This window comes from Panthera leo, chromosome D1, assembly GCF_018350215.1.
Source record: "Panthera leo isolate Ple1 chromosome D1, P.leo_Ple1_pat1.1, whole genome shotgun sequence".
Lineage (NCBI taxonomy): Eukaryota > Metazoa > Chordata > Mammalia > Carnivora > Felidae > Panthera > Panthera leo.
In genome coordinates, this window is record NC_056688.1 from 73,207,049 (window position 1) to 73,219,783 (window position 12,735).

Below are 12,735 nucleotides of genomic sequence, written 5' to 3' on the forward strand. Positions count from 1 at the left end.
TTAAAAAAAAAGTTAACCCTGCCAAAATAAATTCTAACTGGAATCACATCAAGTTTTCATTTTCTTTTTAAAATTGGATAAAATAACTTTAAGACACATAATGATGAATATTTTTTTAACTAGTTATGAAAAAAAGGAGATTTGCCTTAACTAATACTAACACTTAATATATAAAATTTCTGTATTCAAATAGGTGGTACTGTTTTAGAAAAAAGCAAATACATCAGTAAAATATAACCCAAACCAGATGTAAGTTAGAAGAAAAATATAAATATATTTTGCATTTACATTTATATATATTTATATAAATATATGTTTATATTTTTATCAAAGATAGTGCAAGAAAAGCTATCTTTATGAAGCTCCATTAACTCAATGAATTAATGAAAACTCTCCATTCTTTCTTCAAAATATATGAATTATTATCACAAGATGCAGAACTTTGGTAATAGGTTACTCGGTAGTGCTCCACTCCTGCTGCTTCTCACAGGTAAGTTATGTGTTTCCAAAAACCAGTGCCATTGCTCACAGTTGTGCACTTTCACACAGCACAACTCCCAGGGGTGCCACTCACATGACAGTCTGTGTGAAAGGCACTGCATGCAGTTATGATGTGTTCAACCAGCAGGGCCTAGGTAGCAGCTCTAGCCCAGAGTTGCATTTGTTCCCAAATCTGTCTGGAAACAATTTATGTCAGCAATATTTTTTCACTTAATTATTCAATTTAATTAAATATTAAATAAAATTACTTTGCAATTTGGAAAAGGAATTTGAGAAAAGAATTTTTAAATTATCATTTTAAAACAAAGTAACCTCATTTGCTCACCTTAAACATGACATTAATTTCTTCCCCCATTGGATCAGCATTCACCATTGTCACTTTTAGGGGCACAGCATTAGAACTAAAGAAGGAACAGGACTACAAATACAACATGTTTAAGCATTAGAAAGATAACACTGAAACAAAAATGGGTTTAAGGTTTTTGTCCTACGCATTTCTCCCTTCACTTGTTCCTCTGAATTAAGGCAAATGAAATAACACATGTGAACTGCTTTTTAGATCACCTAGCAGACAAGAGGTATTTAAAAAAAACTTTTTGAAACTGACTTAAACATAGCATATATAAGTAAAATATTACCTACTACTCTCTAAACAGAGAAGCAAAACCTTGAAAGCTTGAGACAAAAATTATTAAAATTTTGACCTTTAGAAGTGTCATAATTCCTCAACAGAGCATAAAATTTTGTATACTCTTACCCTTTCCTCAATCAGTATGATCTAGAATGAGACCTCTACTTCTCCTTTTATGGTGCTCTTATAATTAATAATTAGCCATGCAATCAAATAGTGACACTAAATTTTAAAATTTCATTAGCAAAGAGAAAACCTTATTTTAAAATGAAACTGGTTAAAAAAACTAATTTAAGACAGACCAATTAGGGGCGCCTGTGTGGCTCAGTCAGTTAAGCATCTGACTTTGGCTCAGGTCATGATCTCACAGTTCATGAGTTTGAGCCCCACATCAGGCTCTGTGCTGAGAGCACAGAGCTTCTAAGGTGCTCTGTCTTCTAATGCTCTGTCTTCCTCTCTCTCTGCCCCTCCCCAGCTTGTGCTCTGTCTCTGTCTCTCTCTCTCAAAAATAAACATACATTAAAAAAAAAAAAGACAGACCAATTGAGGGAAACAACAAACAAAACCCAAGGAGAAAATGTGACCCATCCCTAACATGACCCTCGTCAATGACATACGACTCAGGCACCCATGGTTAAATTTCAGTAAAGAGTAGCCATGTATCAACTTAAGAAATCAAATCCAAGACTCCTTTATGGATACTTAAACCCTAGCCTTTCAAAACCACAGACATTAATTGGTTGCCTTTGCTGAATTCGCTGCTTTTGCTCAATTCTGATGATTACTCAACTACTTTCTGATGGCTCTAAAAAGTTTTATAAACCTGGGAAGAGTCTATCTGACCATTCACATGGGAGGAAAAGAAAATGCCTATTTGTGACTGAATTACAACATATGCTTCCAAGGTACCATAGTAAAGAATAATTTGAGATGGGGGTGCCTGGGTGACTTAGTCGGTTGAACACCTGACTTCGGCTCAGGTCATGATTTTGTGGTTCTTGAGTTAGAGCCCCATGTCAGGCTCTGTGCTGACAGCTCAGAGTCTGGAACCTGCTTCAGATTCCCTCTCTCTCTGCCCCTCCCCAGCTCATGCTCTGTCTCTCTCAAAAATGGATAAATGTTAAGAAAATTTTTTAAAAATTTTGAGAGAGTAAATAATTTTATATTGTTTTTTTCTTTTAGGAATGGTGATTAAGTAAACATTACTGATATAAAGATGGATCTTATAAACAGACATCCATAAATACCTATATAACCAACCTATGCAGGTTTTATCATCATTTGCTTTAAGCATATCTGCCCATCTGCTTTCTTCCTACAAATTATTTTGAAATACAATATGAACTTATAAGCATTTTATGTGTCACCTTAATATTTAATTCTTTTGCAACAAGACTTGGTTTGAGAGGAAGACGGCATTTATTTCTTAAGAAAAAGGACTGTACTCGTTCCATACTCCTTTGGAGGACAACCTAGGAAAAGAGAATGATACTATTAGTACATAAAGAAAATGAAGATCAGGGGCGCCTGGGTGGTTCAGTCGGTTGAGTGTCCGACTTCAGCTCAGGTCACGATCTCACGGTTCGTGAGTTCGAGCCCCACGTCAGGCTCTGGGCTGATGGCTCAGAGCCTGGAGCCTGCTTCCGATTCTGTGTCTCCCTCTCTCTCTGCCCCTCCCCCATTCATGCTCTGTCTCTCTCTGTCTCAAAAATAAATAAACATTAAAAAAAAATTAAAAAAAAAAAGAAAATGAAGATCTATTTTTAAGACGAAAATATTATGATGTATCCTGGACCCACTCAATTTTTAAAATGTCCAACTGTCAAATGGTCAAAAAGAAGTTCCCAAAGAATTAATTTATTATGTACCCATAAAAAAACATGAAGTGTAACTATATGTCTTGACACAAATTCTCCAAGTAAAAAAAAAAAACAAAAACCAAAAAAAAGTAAAATTACCCAAAGAAATTAAAGATCTAAATGAACAAAAAGACATCTTGTGTTCATGAAGTGGAAGACAATATTAAGACTACAGTGTTTTCCAAATTAATCTATAGACTCAACACAATTCTTATCAAAATTCCAACTTCCTTTTTGCAGAAATGTACAAGATGGTACTAAAACTCACACAGAATTGCAAGGGACTTCTGAATAGCACCCCCCCCCAAAACAAACAAACAAACAAACAAACACCCTTGGAAAAGAACAAAGTTGGAGGACTCATAGTTCCTATTTCCTAATTTCAAAACTTACTACAAAGCTACAGTAGTTAAAACAGTATGGCATAAGGATAATCTCATAGATCAATGAAATATAATTCAGAGTCCAGAAATAAACCTGTATGTCTACGGTCAACTGATTTTCAACAAGAATGCTGAGATCATTCGTGGGAGAGAATGGTCTCTTCAACAAATGATGCTGGGAAGTTTCGAAGATGCTGCCCAAGGGAAAAAGCAGTTCCAGGAAAGGGGGGAAAGTGGGGAAAGTGGGGAAAGTGGGGAAAGTGGGGAAAGTGGGGAAAGTGGGGAGCAGCCTCTGGGAGTAACAGTTCTGACAAGAAGTCTCAGGGTCCCAAAGATGGTGGCAACTCAGTAAAGGTCAGACACATTCTGTGTGAAAAACATGGAAAAATCATGGAAACCATGGAAAACTTAAAGTCTGGAATGAGACTCAATGAAGTGGTCACAGAGTATAGTGAAGATAAAGACAGGCAAGGGGGTGACTTGGGTTGGATGACCAGAGGTTCCATGGTGGGAACATTGTAAGACGTAGCATTTGCCTTGCCTGTAAATGGGCTGAATAAGCCTGTGTTTACAAACCCTCCAGTGAAGATAATATATTATTATGGTTGAAGGGAGAAAATAAAACTATACGAAAGACTGGGGGGAAAAAAAGCCCAAACAAGCAGTGCTAGGAAAACTGGATAACCACATGTAAAAGAATGAGTTATCTCAAAGCATATTAAAAAATACTTAAAATGGATCAAAGATTTACATATGAGCAAAACTATACAACTCTTAGAAGAAAACATAGGTGTGTATCTTTGTGACCTTAGATTTGGTAACAAATTCTTAGATAAATGCACAAGCAACAAAAATAAACTTCATAAAATTATTAACTTTTGTGCAAAAGACACCATCAAGGAAATAAAAAGATAATTCAAGGAACAGGAGAAAATATTTACAAACAGTATCTCCAATAAGGGTCTAATATCCCAAATGTTTAAGGAACAACTCAAAAACAAAAAGACAAACCAATTAATTAAAAGGGGGGAGGGGTGCCTGGGTGGCTCAGTCAGTTAAGCAACCGGCTCTTGATTTCAGCTCACATCATGAGCTGATTTCATGGTTCCAGGTTCATGAGATCAAGCCTCATGTCAGGCTCTGCACTGACAGCATAAAGCCTGCTTGGAATTTGCTCTCTCACTCTCTCTCTGCCCCTCCCCCACTCTCATGCACACTCTAAGTAAATAAATACATATACACACACAAAACTCTTCGGGCAGAAATTTCTCCCAAGAAGATATACAAATGGCAAACAAACACATAAAAATGTGCTCAAAATCATTAATCAGGCAAATGCAAGTCAAACCACAATGTGATACTACTTCACACCCACTAAGATGACTATAATTTTTTTAAAAAGGCAGAAAATAACAAACGGTGAAGATGTGGAGAACTTGGAATCCTCATACAATGCTAGTAGGAATATAAAATGATGAAGCTGCTTCAGATAAAAGTTTGTTGGTTCCTCACAAAGTTAAACACAGAATTGCTTTATGACTCAGTGATTCCACTCCTAGGTAAACTGAAAAGAGGTGTTCAAATAAAAACATACACAAGCATTCATAGCAGCATTATTCATGATAGCCAAATAGTGGAAACAAGCCAAATGTCCATCAACTGATGAATGGATAAACAAAATGTGGTATTATTCACACAATGGAACATTATTTAGCTATAAAAAGGAGTGAAGTACTCATATATGCTAGAATATAGATGAACCTTGAAAATATTAGGTAGTGGCGGCTGGGTGGCTCAGCTGGTTAAGCTTCCGACTCTTGGTTTCAGTTCAGGTTATGATATCATTGATCAAGCCCCATGTTGGGCTCTATGCTGGCAGCACAGAGCCTGGAGCCTGCTCTCTCTGCCCCTCCCTTACTCACACTCTCTCTCACTAATAAATAGACATTTTAAAAATTGGGGGGAGTGGAAAAGAAAAAAAATAGGCAAATTGAAAGAAACTGGACACAAAGGCCACATATTGTGTAATTCCACTTAAATGAAATGTCCAGAATAGGTAAATCCATAGAGAGAGAAAGCAGATTAATGCTTACCAGGGCTTGGGAGGAGGAGGGAATGAGAACTGAGAGGTTAGTGGGTATAGGCTTTCTTTCTGGTATGATGAAAATGTTCTGGAATTAGTGGTGGTGGTTGTATAACACTGTGAATGTACTAAAACCTAATGATTTAAAATGATGAGTGTTATGTGAATTTTTTTTAATTTTTTTTTTTTAACTTTTTTAATTATTTATTTTTGAGACAGAGAGAGACACAGCATGAACGGGGGAGGGGCAGAGAGAGAGGGAGACACAGAATCGGAAGCAGGCTTCAGGCTCTGAGCCATCAGCCCAGAGCCCGACGCGGGGCTCGAACTCGCGGACCGCGAGATCGTGACCTGAGCTTAAGTCGGAGGCTTAACCGACTGAGCCACCCAGGCGCCCCAAGTGTTATGTGAATTTTACCTCAATAACAGTACGTGTGTGTGTTTCTATAAAAAATTTTTTAAAAAACAAAAAAACTCCAAACATTTATACATGTACTTGTATGTATATATGTGTAAAGTCATATAAAAGACCAGAAGGGACATAAAGCAAACTATGAATAATAGATACCTAACAGAAAATGAAACTGGAAATTTTTTAATTTTTAAATTAAATTAATTTAAAATTTTAATTAAAAATTTTTTATTCTATGAGCTTCTTTATTATTTGGATTTTTTAAACATCAGCATCAACTCATACTTGCATTATTTTTTTTAATGTTTGTTTACTTTTGAGATAGAGACAGAGAGAGAGAGAAAGCAAGTGGGAAAGGGGCAGAGAGAGAGGGAGAGAATCCCAAGCAGGCTCCATGCTGACATCACAGAGCCCGACAGGGGGCTCAATCTCACAAACTACTAGATCATGACCTGAGACAAAATGAAGAGTCAGACTCTTAACCGACTGAGCCGCCCAGGCGCCCCTGATTTTTCTTCTTTTTGGGGGGCTGAGTAATATTCTATGGTAAATATATATACCACATCTTTATCCATTCATCAGTCAATGAACATTTAGGCTCTCTCCATAGTTTGGCTATTGTTGATAATGCTGCTATAAACATTGGGGTGCATGTACCCCTTTGAATCTGTATTTTGGTATCCTCTAGGTAAATACATAATAGTGCAATTGCTAGATTATAGGGTAGTTCCATTTTTAGTTTTTTGAGGAACCTTCATACTCATCTCCAGAGTGGCTGCAGCAGGTTGCATTCCCACCAGCAATGACATGGATGGAGCTAGAATGTATTATGCTAAGCAAATTAAGTCAATCAGAGAAAGAAAAATGCCATATGATTTCACTCATATGTGGATTTTAAGAAACAAAACAGATGATCATATGGGAAGGACAGTGAAGGGAAGAGAGGGAAACAAACCACAAGAGACTCTTAATGACAGAGAACAAACTGAGGGTTGATGGAGGAGGGAGATTGGCTAGGTAGGTGATTGGGTACCAAGGAGGGCACTTGTTGTGATAAGCACTGGGTATTGTATCAAAGTGATGAATTACTGAATTCTACTCCTGAAATAAATATTGCACTATATGTTACTAAAATTTAACTAAAAAAAATAATAAATTTTTAAAAATCGTTGATTTTCTGAGTTAGACTGCAAAAATCTTTCCCTGTGGTTTTAAACAACCTTTGAATTATCTGTTCAAAACAGCATATGTGTAATTAGATTCCACTGGATGTCTACTGATAAAGAGTAACAATTCGTCAGCAGTGTAAAGATCCTTTAACATCAAAATATTTATATTCCCACTTATGGGTACATACCTGTCTGGCTGATCCACTAGCCTGCCTTACTTTTTCTGCTACTCCTCCTAAAAGCTGTACAAGTTTTGTCTGCTTCAAAAGTTCTTCTCTGAGTCCTTTTCCTCCTATTGAGAGGAGAGCACCCAAAACATGTTCATATCGGGCACCAAACTGTGCATCATGCAGGGCATCCTTGAGAAGCCTAATACAGCAAAATATTTATGTCAGCCACTTCTGAAAACTGGATAAGTGCTTCTGAAAAATCAACTTAGGTTCATTTTTTGGTATCCAGAATTTGTTTTAAGCTATATAAACAAGTAAAAACTTATTCATTATTATGGAGTTCTAACATGCCAAATATCTTTGCAATAAAGAGTCTTGTTATTTTTGGTTTTATTTCTAAGGACATAAAATTTAGCTTTGTAATGCCTTCAATAAAACATCTGGTATGGACAATAAGTAGTCTGAGCATACCATTTAGACTTTCAAAGTATATCATCTTTACAAATACTAAGAATGGAAATAAATTACTTAAAAAATTTTAAATCTTACCAATATAAATTGTGTGCTATCTGTATATTTCCCAATGCCCTGGACAGAAGGAAGCGCACTAATGAACTGTTCAAGTAAATTTCGTATTTCAAAGCCTATGCATGAAAGAAAGTAAGAATTACTAGTTGTCAAACCCATACTCCATTATCAGGATAAAATTATCAAAGGAGAAACTATAAAAAGCAAGTATTACTCTTGTTGATTTAAGGTAACACTGGAAAATGAAAAAGTGAATTAACTTAGGCTAAATTAATGAAATCAAGCAGAAAAGTGTAGATTTGGGAACAATAACTCATTACCTATATTTAAATGGCTAGGAAAGAAAAATTAAAGAAAAGCTCAAGCCTGGTTTGTTTGAGAATCTAAAAATCTGAGAATTAAAAATCCAGGTACATATAATATTCAAGTGGGGCAGCTAACAATAGTGGGAAAAAAATTCATACTATATCCAAATGTAATGTACTTCAACCTTCCCACAAAAGTACTTTTAATCAAAACAGAAGGGGGATGCTTTAGCAAGTTCCCTACTCATAAAAAAATGGGTGGAGTAAGGTGGGCAGGCAACCTAGTGAAAAAAAAAAAAAAAAAACCTCACCTGCACAAACTGTGGGAGAAGATCAGTAAGCTCATCATCACTTATGGCCTCAATCCAGGTCACAGCTATGGACCTCACTTCCTGATCAGCAAATCTAGACAAATACCACAAAAATCAAGATTTGATGAAAATCTGTATTTCCTGAAACACAATCTTAATTTATACCTGACAAAGAATACTCAAATAGCTCTTTATTCAAAAGCAATGTGTTTCAGCAGCCTTTTCTGTTCATAGATTCTGTACACGTGCTGTAATAAAACCATCTTTTTTGCACCCAAAAAAAACCGAAAAAACAATGTGTTTCTTCTTTTTTATTTTAGGAAGAAAATCTTACTGTACTATAAAAATTCAAATTCAGGACTGTTCACAAACCTTACCCTTATGAAAATTTTGACCCACATAAAAAATATAACAGATTATTAAAAATTTACAACTCTGTCTTTAGTTTTAAATGATGACATCTTTTTTATTTTTTTAAAGTAAACTCTACACCCAATGTGGGGCTCAAACTCACGACCTCTGAGATCAAGGGTACCATGTTCTACCAACTGAGCCAACCAAGCACCCCGTGACATCTCTTTTTAAGAACCTCAACACAGAAAATATGTTTGCAAAAATACACATTTACACATTTATATTGAATTGCTTTCATGTCCTACAACTTAATACACCTTACTGGAAAAACTGACAACAATAGAACAAGTACATTCAGTCATGGTTAACTTACTTTGAATCAAGTAGTTCCAATGCAGTCAGTGGGTTCAATGGAGGCCACTGCTGAAGCAGTGAGTAAGTTTTGGCAAGATTAACCCATTTCCAGTTTGGGGCACTTGCTAGTACTTTAGGAAGACAATTTGGGTGTTTGAGGCAATAATAACGTTTCTCCCACAAAAAGGCTTTATCTTCTTTAGAAAGTCTGCATATATAATAGAATTAAATTACTTCTCAATATCATAATGATGGTTATAATTTCAATGATTAAAAATACAAAGGAGAAATTTATTCATTTTAGGACAGCCACTTCTTGGTAGAATCATTAATACTAACTTGGAATAGAAAAATGCAATGTACAGCAAACACCACTAATTTACCCTAATTTGGGGGATAGAAATAAATCATTGTGTCTTGATAAAAGAGTCTTAGTTATGAGAATGAAGGATAATTCAGTACAATAAAAATATTATTGGGCTCTAACCAGATGCCAACGACTAGAAATCAAAATTGAATAAGCAGAAACCATGCTAAGAGAAAGCAAGGATTTCATCCATTTTATACAACTAAAATCAAATGTCATGCAAAAAAAAAATGCTATTTTAGAAGATAATTTTAGAAGATGATTATTCAGTTCAAATGAGGAATATTAAAAATAAGAAGTACTTGTTTTGGAGACTTAGTCTCAAAAACAAATGTTTATGTGACAAAATATTTCACTACTTTACCACCCATCCATCTACTTTTGTGTATACATTTACTGATGTATTCATTTTGTGTGGAGTACTGAAAAAAATTCAAATATTGCAAAAAGGTACACAGTGAAGTCTCTCCTTCCAGCTCTCCTCCAGTGGCAACTAATAAGCGTGCACATCCTTCCAGGGATAGTCTATTTGTATAGAAGCATATACAGAGGTATATATGCTTTTTTTTTCTTTATGTAAGTGGTAACACACGATATACACTACTCTGCTCCTTGCTTTCTTCATTTAACATATCTTACATATTATTACATATAGCTATAAGTTCATTCTTAATAGTTACACAGTACTCTATTGGATAATTAAACCTCTATTGATGGACATTCCCTGTCACTCTCACAATAATCCAAATAAATACTGTAATGAATATTCTTGAGTCCAAACGCAAACATAAAAAGTTTTCTCTAAGGTATATAATTAACTGGAAGCGTAGCTGATAGGTTACAAACTACATACATTGTAATCTTTTATAGATTTTGCCAAAGTGCTCTCCAAAAGCCCTTTAGCCAACAGTATAATTCCCGTTTTTTGATATCCTCACTAACGCTTATATAGTGAGACATTTTTTCAACCAAGTGATGTGTATAAAATGTTATCTTGTATTAATTTTCATTTCCTTCATTACTGAAAGGTAAAACATCTTTTTAGATATTTAAAAGGCATTGTTATTTCTTTTCCAAAAAATTATCTACTCATATTCTTTGTCTACTACTAAGTTATTGGTTTTCTATTGAAAAGGTTCTTCATATATATTTTTTAGGGTTCTTTATATATTTAAAAAATTAATCTACTGATATTTATGGTAAATTTAGTTCTCAATGTTGTTTGCCTTTTGATCATGTGTAAATTTGACTTGAACACATTTCTAAAGTCTTATGTAGTCATACGGTCTTTTTATGTAATTAAAAACAAACAAAAAACTTCCCATGCCAAGAACATTACTAAATCATGAAATAAATCAGGGCATTTAATAAAATATTAATTTGAAATTTACTATTAGAAATACCCAGGCAAAACAAAAATCAAACAAGCATACCCAAGTGATGAGTCTCTATGAAGAATATCAGAAAGTTTCCCTTTTGTATCATTCTCCAATGTTTCTAAGTTGTGTTGCTGTATAAGGCTTCTGTCAACTTGAGGAGTAGTATAAATGACATCAAATGTAGGAGAAGGAAAATCAACCTTAAAAATTTAACAGAAGTTGATGAGATTGAAGCTAAATAATCTACATATCTCCCACATTAATTTGTCTTTGAAAAAACTGATTTTTCTTAGCCATCAGGGTGATTATTACATTGAATATTGAATTAATGCTTTTGTCCTTTTGTTGAAAGTGATTGCCATCGTTGGTAATTCTCAAAAGCACATATATTGCTTGGGATGGGTACACTTTTTACTGTTTCTCAGAAATAGGAAATGGTTTATTAACATTTAAATAGAAGATAAGCCATAAGATCAAACAAGATCAATTATGCTACTTTAGTAACAATCCAAATAATGGTACACATATACATCTTAATAAGAAATTTAAATTTAAATCTCTCCATGTATCAAGAAGTACCATTACCTGTAACACTATTCTTTCCATCACATACCCTTTTTTGGGTATTGTTCCAGGAATAGGATTTGTATGTGACGAAGTCCAAAGATATAGAAGCTTAGTTCCACATGTTAAAAACCTTCATGAATATAAACAGAAGAATACTGTAGTTTTCATTTAAAAACTTCAAAACTCACATCACACGGTAATGAATTTTAAATGCTGGTATCTAAACACGAAGCATACATTCGATAAAAAGAGTATCATCTTTAAGAACATATCAGAATCACTCTCCACAGTGTATGAATACTGTAGGTAGGTAAATGTACTGCGTGGGGGTTGGAACAAAGGGAGAGGAGAATGAAAGAATGTATCTTGGGAGGAATGGGTTTGTGGATAGAACACAAAATGGTAGACTCAAAGTCATCTGCCCCCAAAACAGCTTTTATAAATAGAAAGGTGAAGGATAGTCTTTGAAGATCATCTACAATGGAATACATCTCAAGATATCAGTTTGGATTACAGAATGGCTCCCTGACTTTTGCCATAAGAACAAAACCACATGCCAATAAAAAGCAGCGGGGGGGGGGGGGGGGGGGGGAGGATGTTCAGCTCAGGTCATGAACTCATGGTTTCAAGCCCCATAGGGGGCTCCATGCTGACAGTGCAGAGCCTACTTGGGATTTTCTGTATCCTTCTCTCTGCCCCTCCCCCATTCACGCTGTCTCTGTCTCTCTCTGAAAATAAATAATAAACAAACAAACAAACAAACAAATAAATAAATAAGCTTTTTAAAAAGAGGGGGGGCACCTGGGTGGCTCAGTCTGTTGAGCATCTGAATCTTGATTTTGGCTCAGGTCACAATCCCTGCATCGGGCTCCGTGCTGAGCACGGAGCCTGCTTAGGATCCTCTCTCTTTCTCCCTCTCCTTCCCTCTGTCCCTCCTCCCCACTTTGAGCTTTCTAAAATAAAACAAAAAACAAACAAACAAACAAACAAAAATACATGGCAAGAAAACCAATACCTACCTCATAGCAAAGCCACTAAATGTTTTAGATGAGAAGTTGTATCTGTGCCAGGGGCCAGATGGCAAATATTTGGGGCCTTTTGGGTCAATCTGTTGCAGAGACTCAACTCTGCTGTTACAGTGCAAAAGTAGCCCTGAACAATACATAAATAAATGTGTGCTGTGTTCTAACAAAACTATATTTACAAAAAATAGGCAGTGTGCTGCAATATGCTGACCCTTGCCCTAGACTATAATTTATGGCCTACTTTTTGAGAGATAGAGAAAAAGCTCCTGTGTGAGCAGGGGAGGGGCAGAGAGAGAGAAAAAGAGAGAATTCCCAAGCAGGCTCCATGCTCTGTGTA

The 12,735-nt window shown here is 35.4% G+C and overlaps 1 protein-coding gene across 1 annotated transcript in view; it reads right to left on the reverse strand.

The window, feature by feature from the left end:
• PIK3C2A (phosphatidylinositol-4-phosphate 3-kinase catalytic subunit type 2 alpha) overlaps window positions 1-12,735 on the reverse strand; it is a 118,184-nt gene that overhangs the window by 18,561 nt on the left and 86,888 nt on the right. Inside the window, exons 14-21 of the mRNA XM_042904174.1 lie at window positions 11,392-11,503; window positions 10,861-11,006; window positions 9,080-9,268; window positions 8,353-8,446; window positions 7,758-7,852; window positions 7,227-7,407; window positions 2,500-2,604; window positions 827-919 (exon numbers count right to left, since the gene is read on the reverse strand). Coding sequence (XP_042760108.1) covers window positions 827-919; window positions 2,500-2,604; window positions 7,227-7,407; window positions 7,758-7,852; window positions 8,353-8,446; window positions 9,080-9,268; window positions 10,861-11,006; window positions 11,392-11,503 — 1,015 coding nt within the window. The remainder of the gene's footprint in view (window positions 1-826; window positions 920-2,499; window positions 2,605-7,226; window positions 7,408-7,757; window positions 7,853-8,352; window positions 8,447-9,079; window positions 9,269-10,860; window positions 11,007-11,391; window positions 11,504-12,735) is intronic.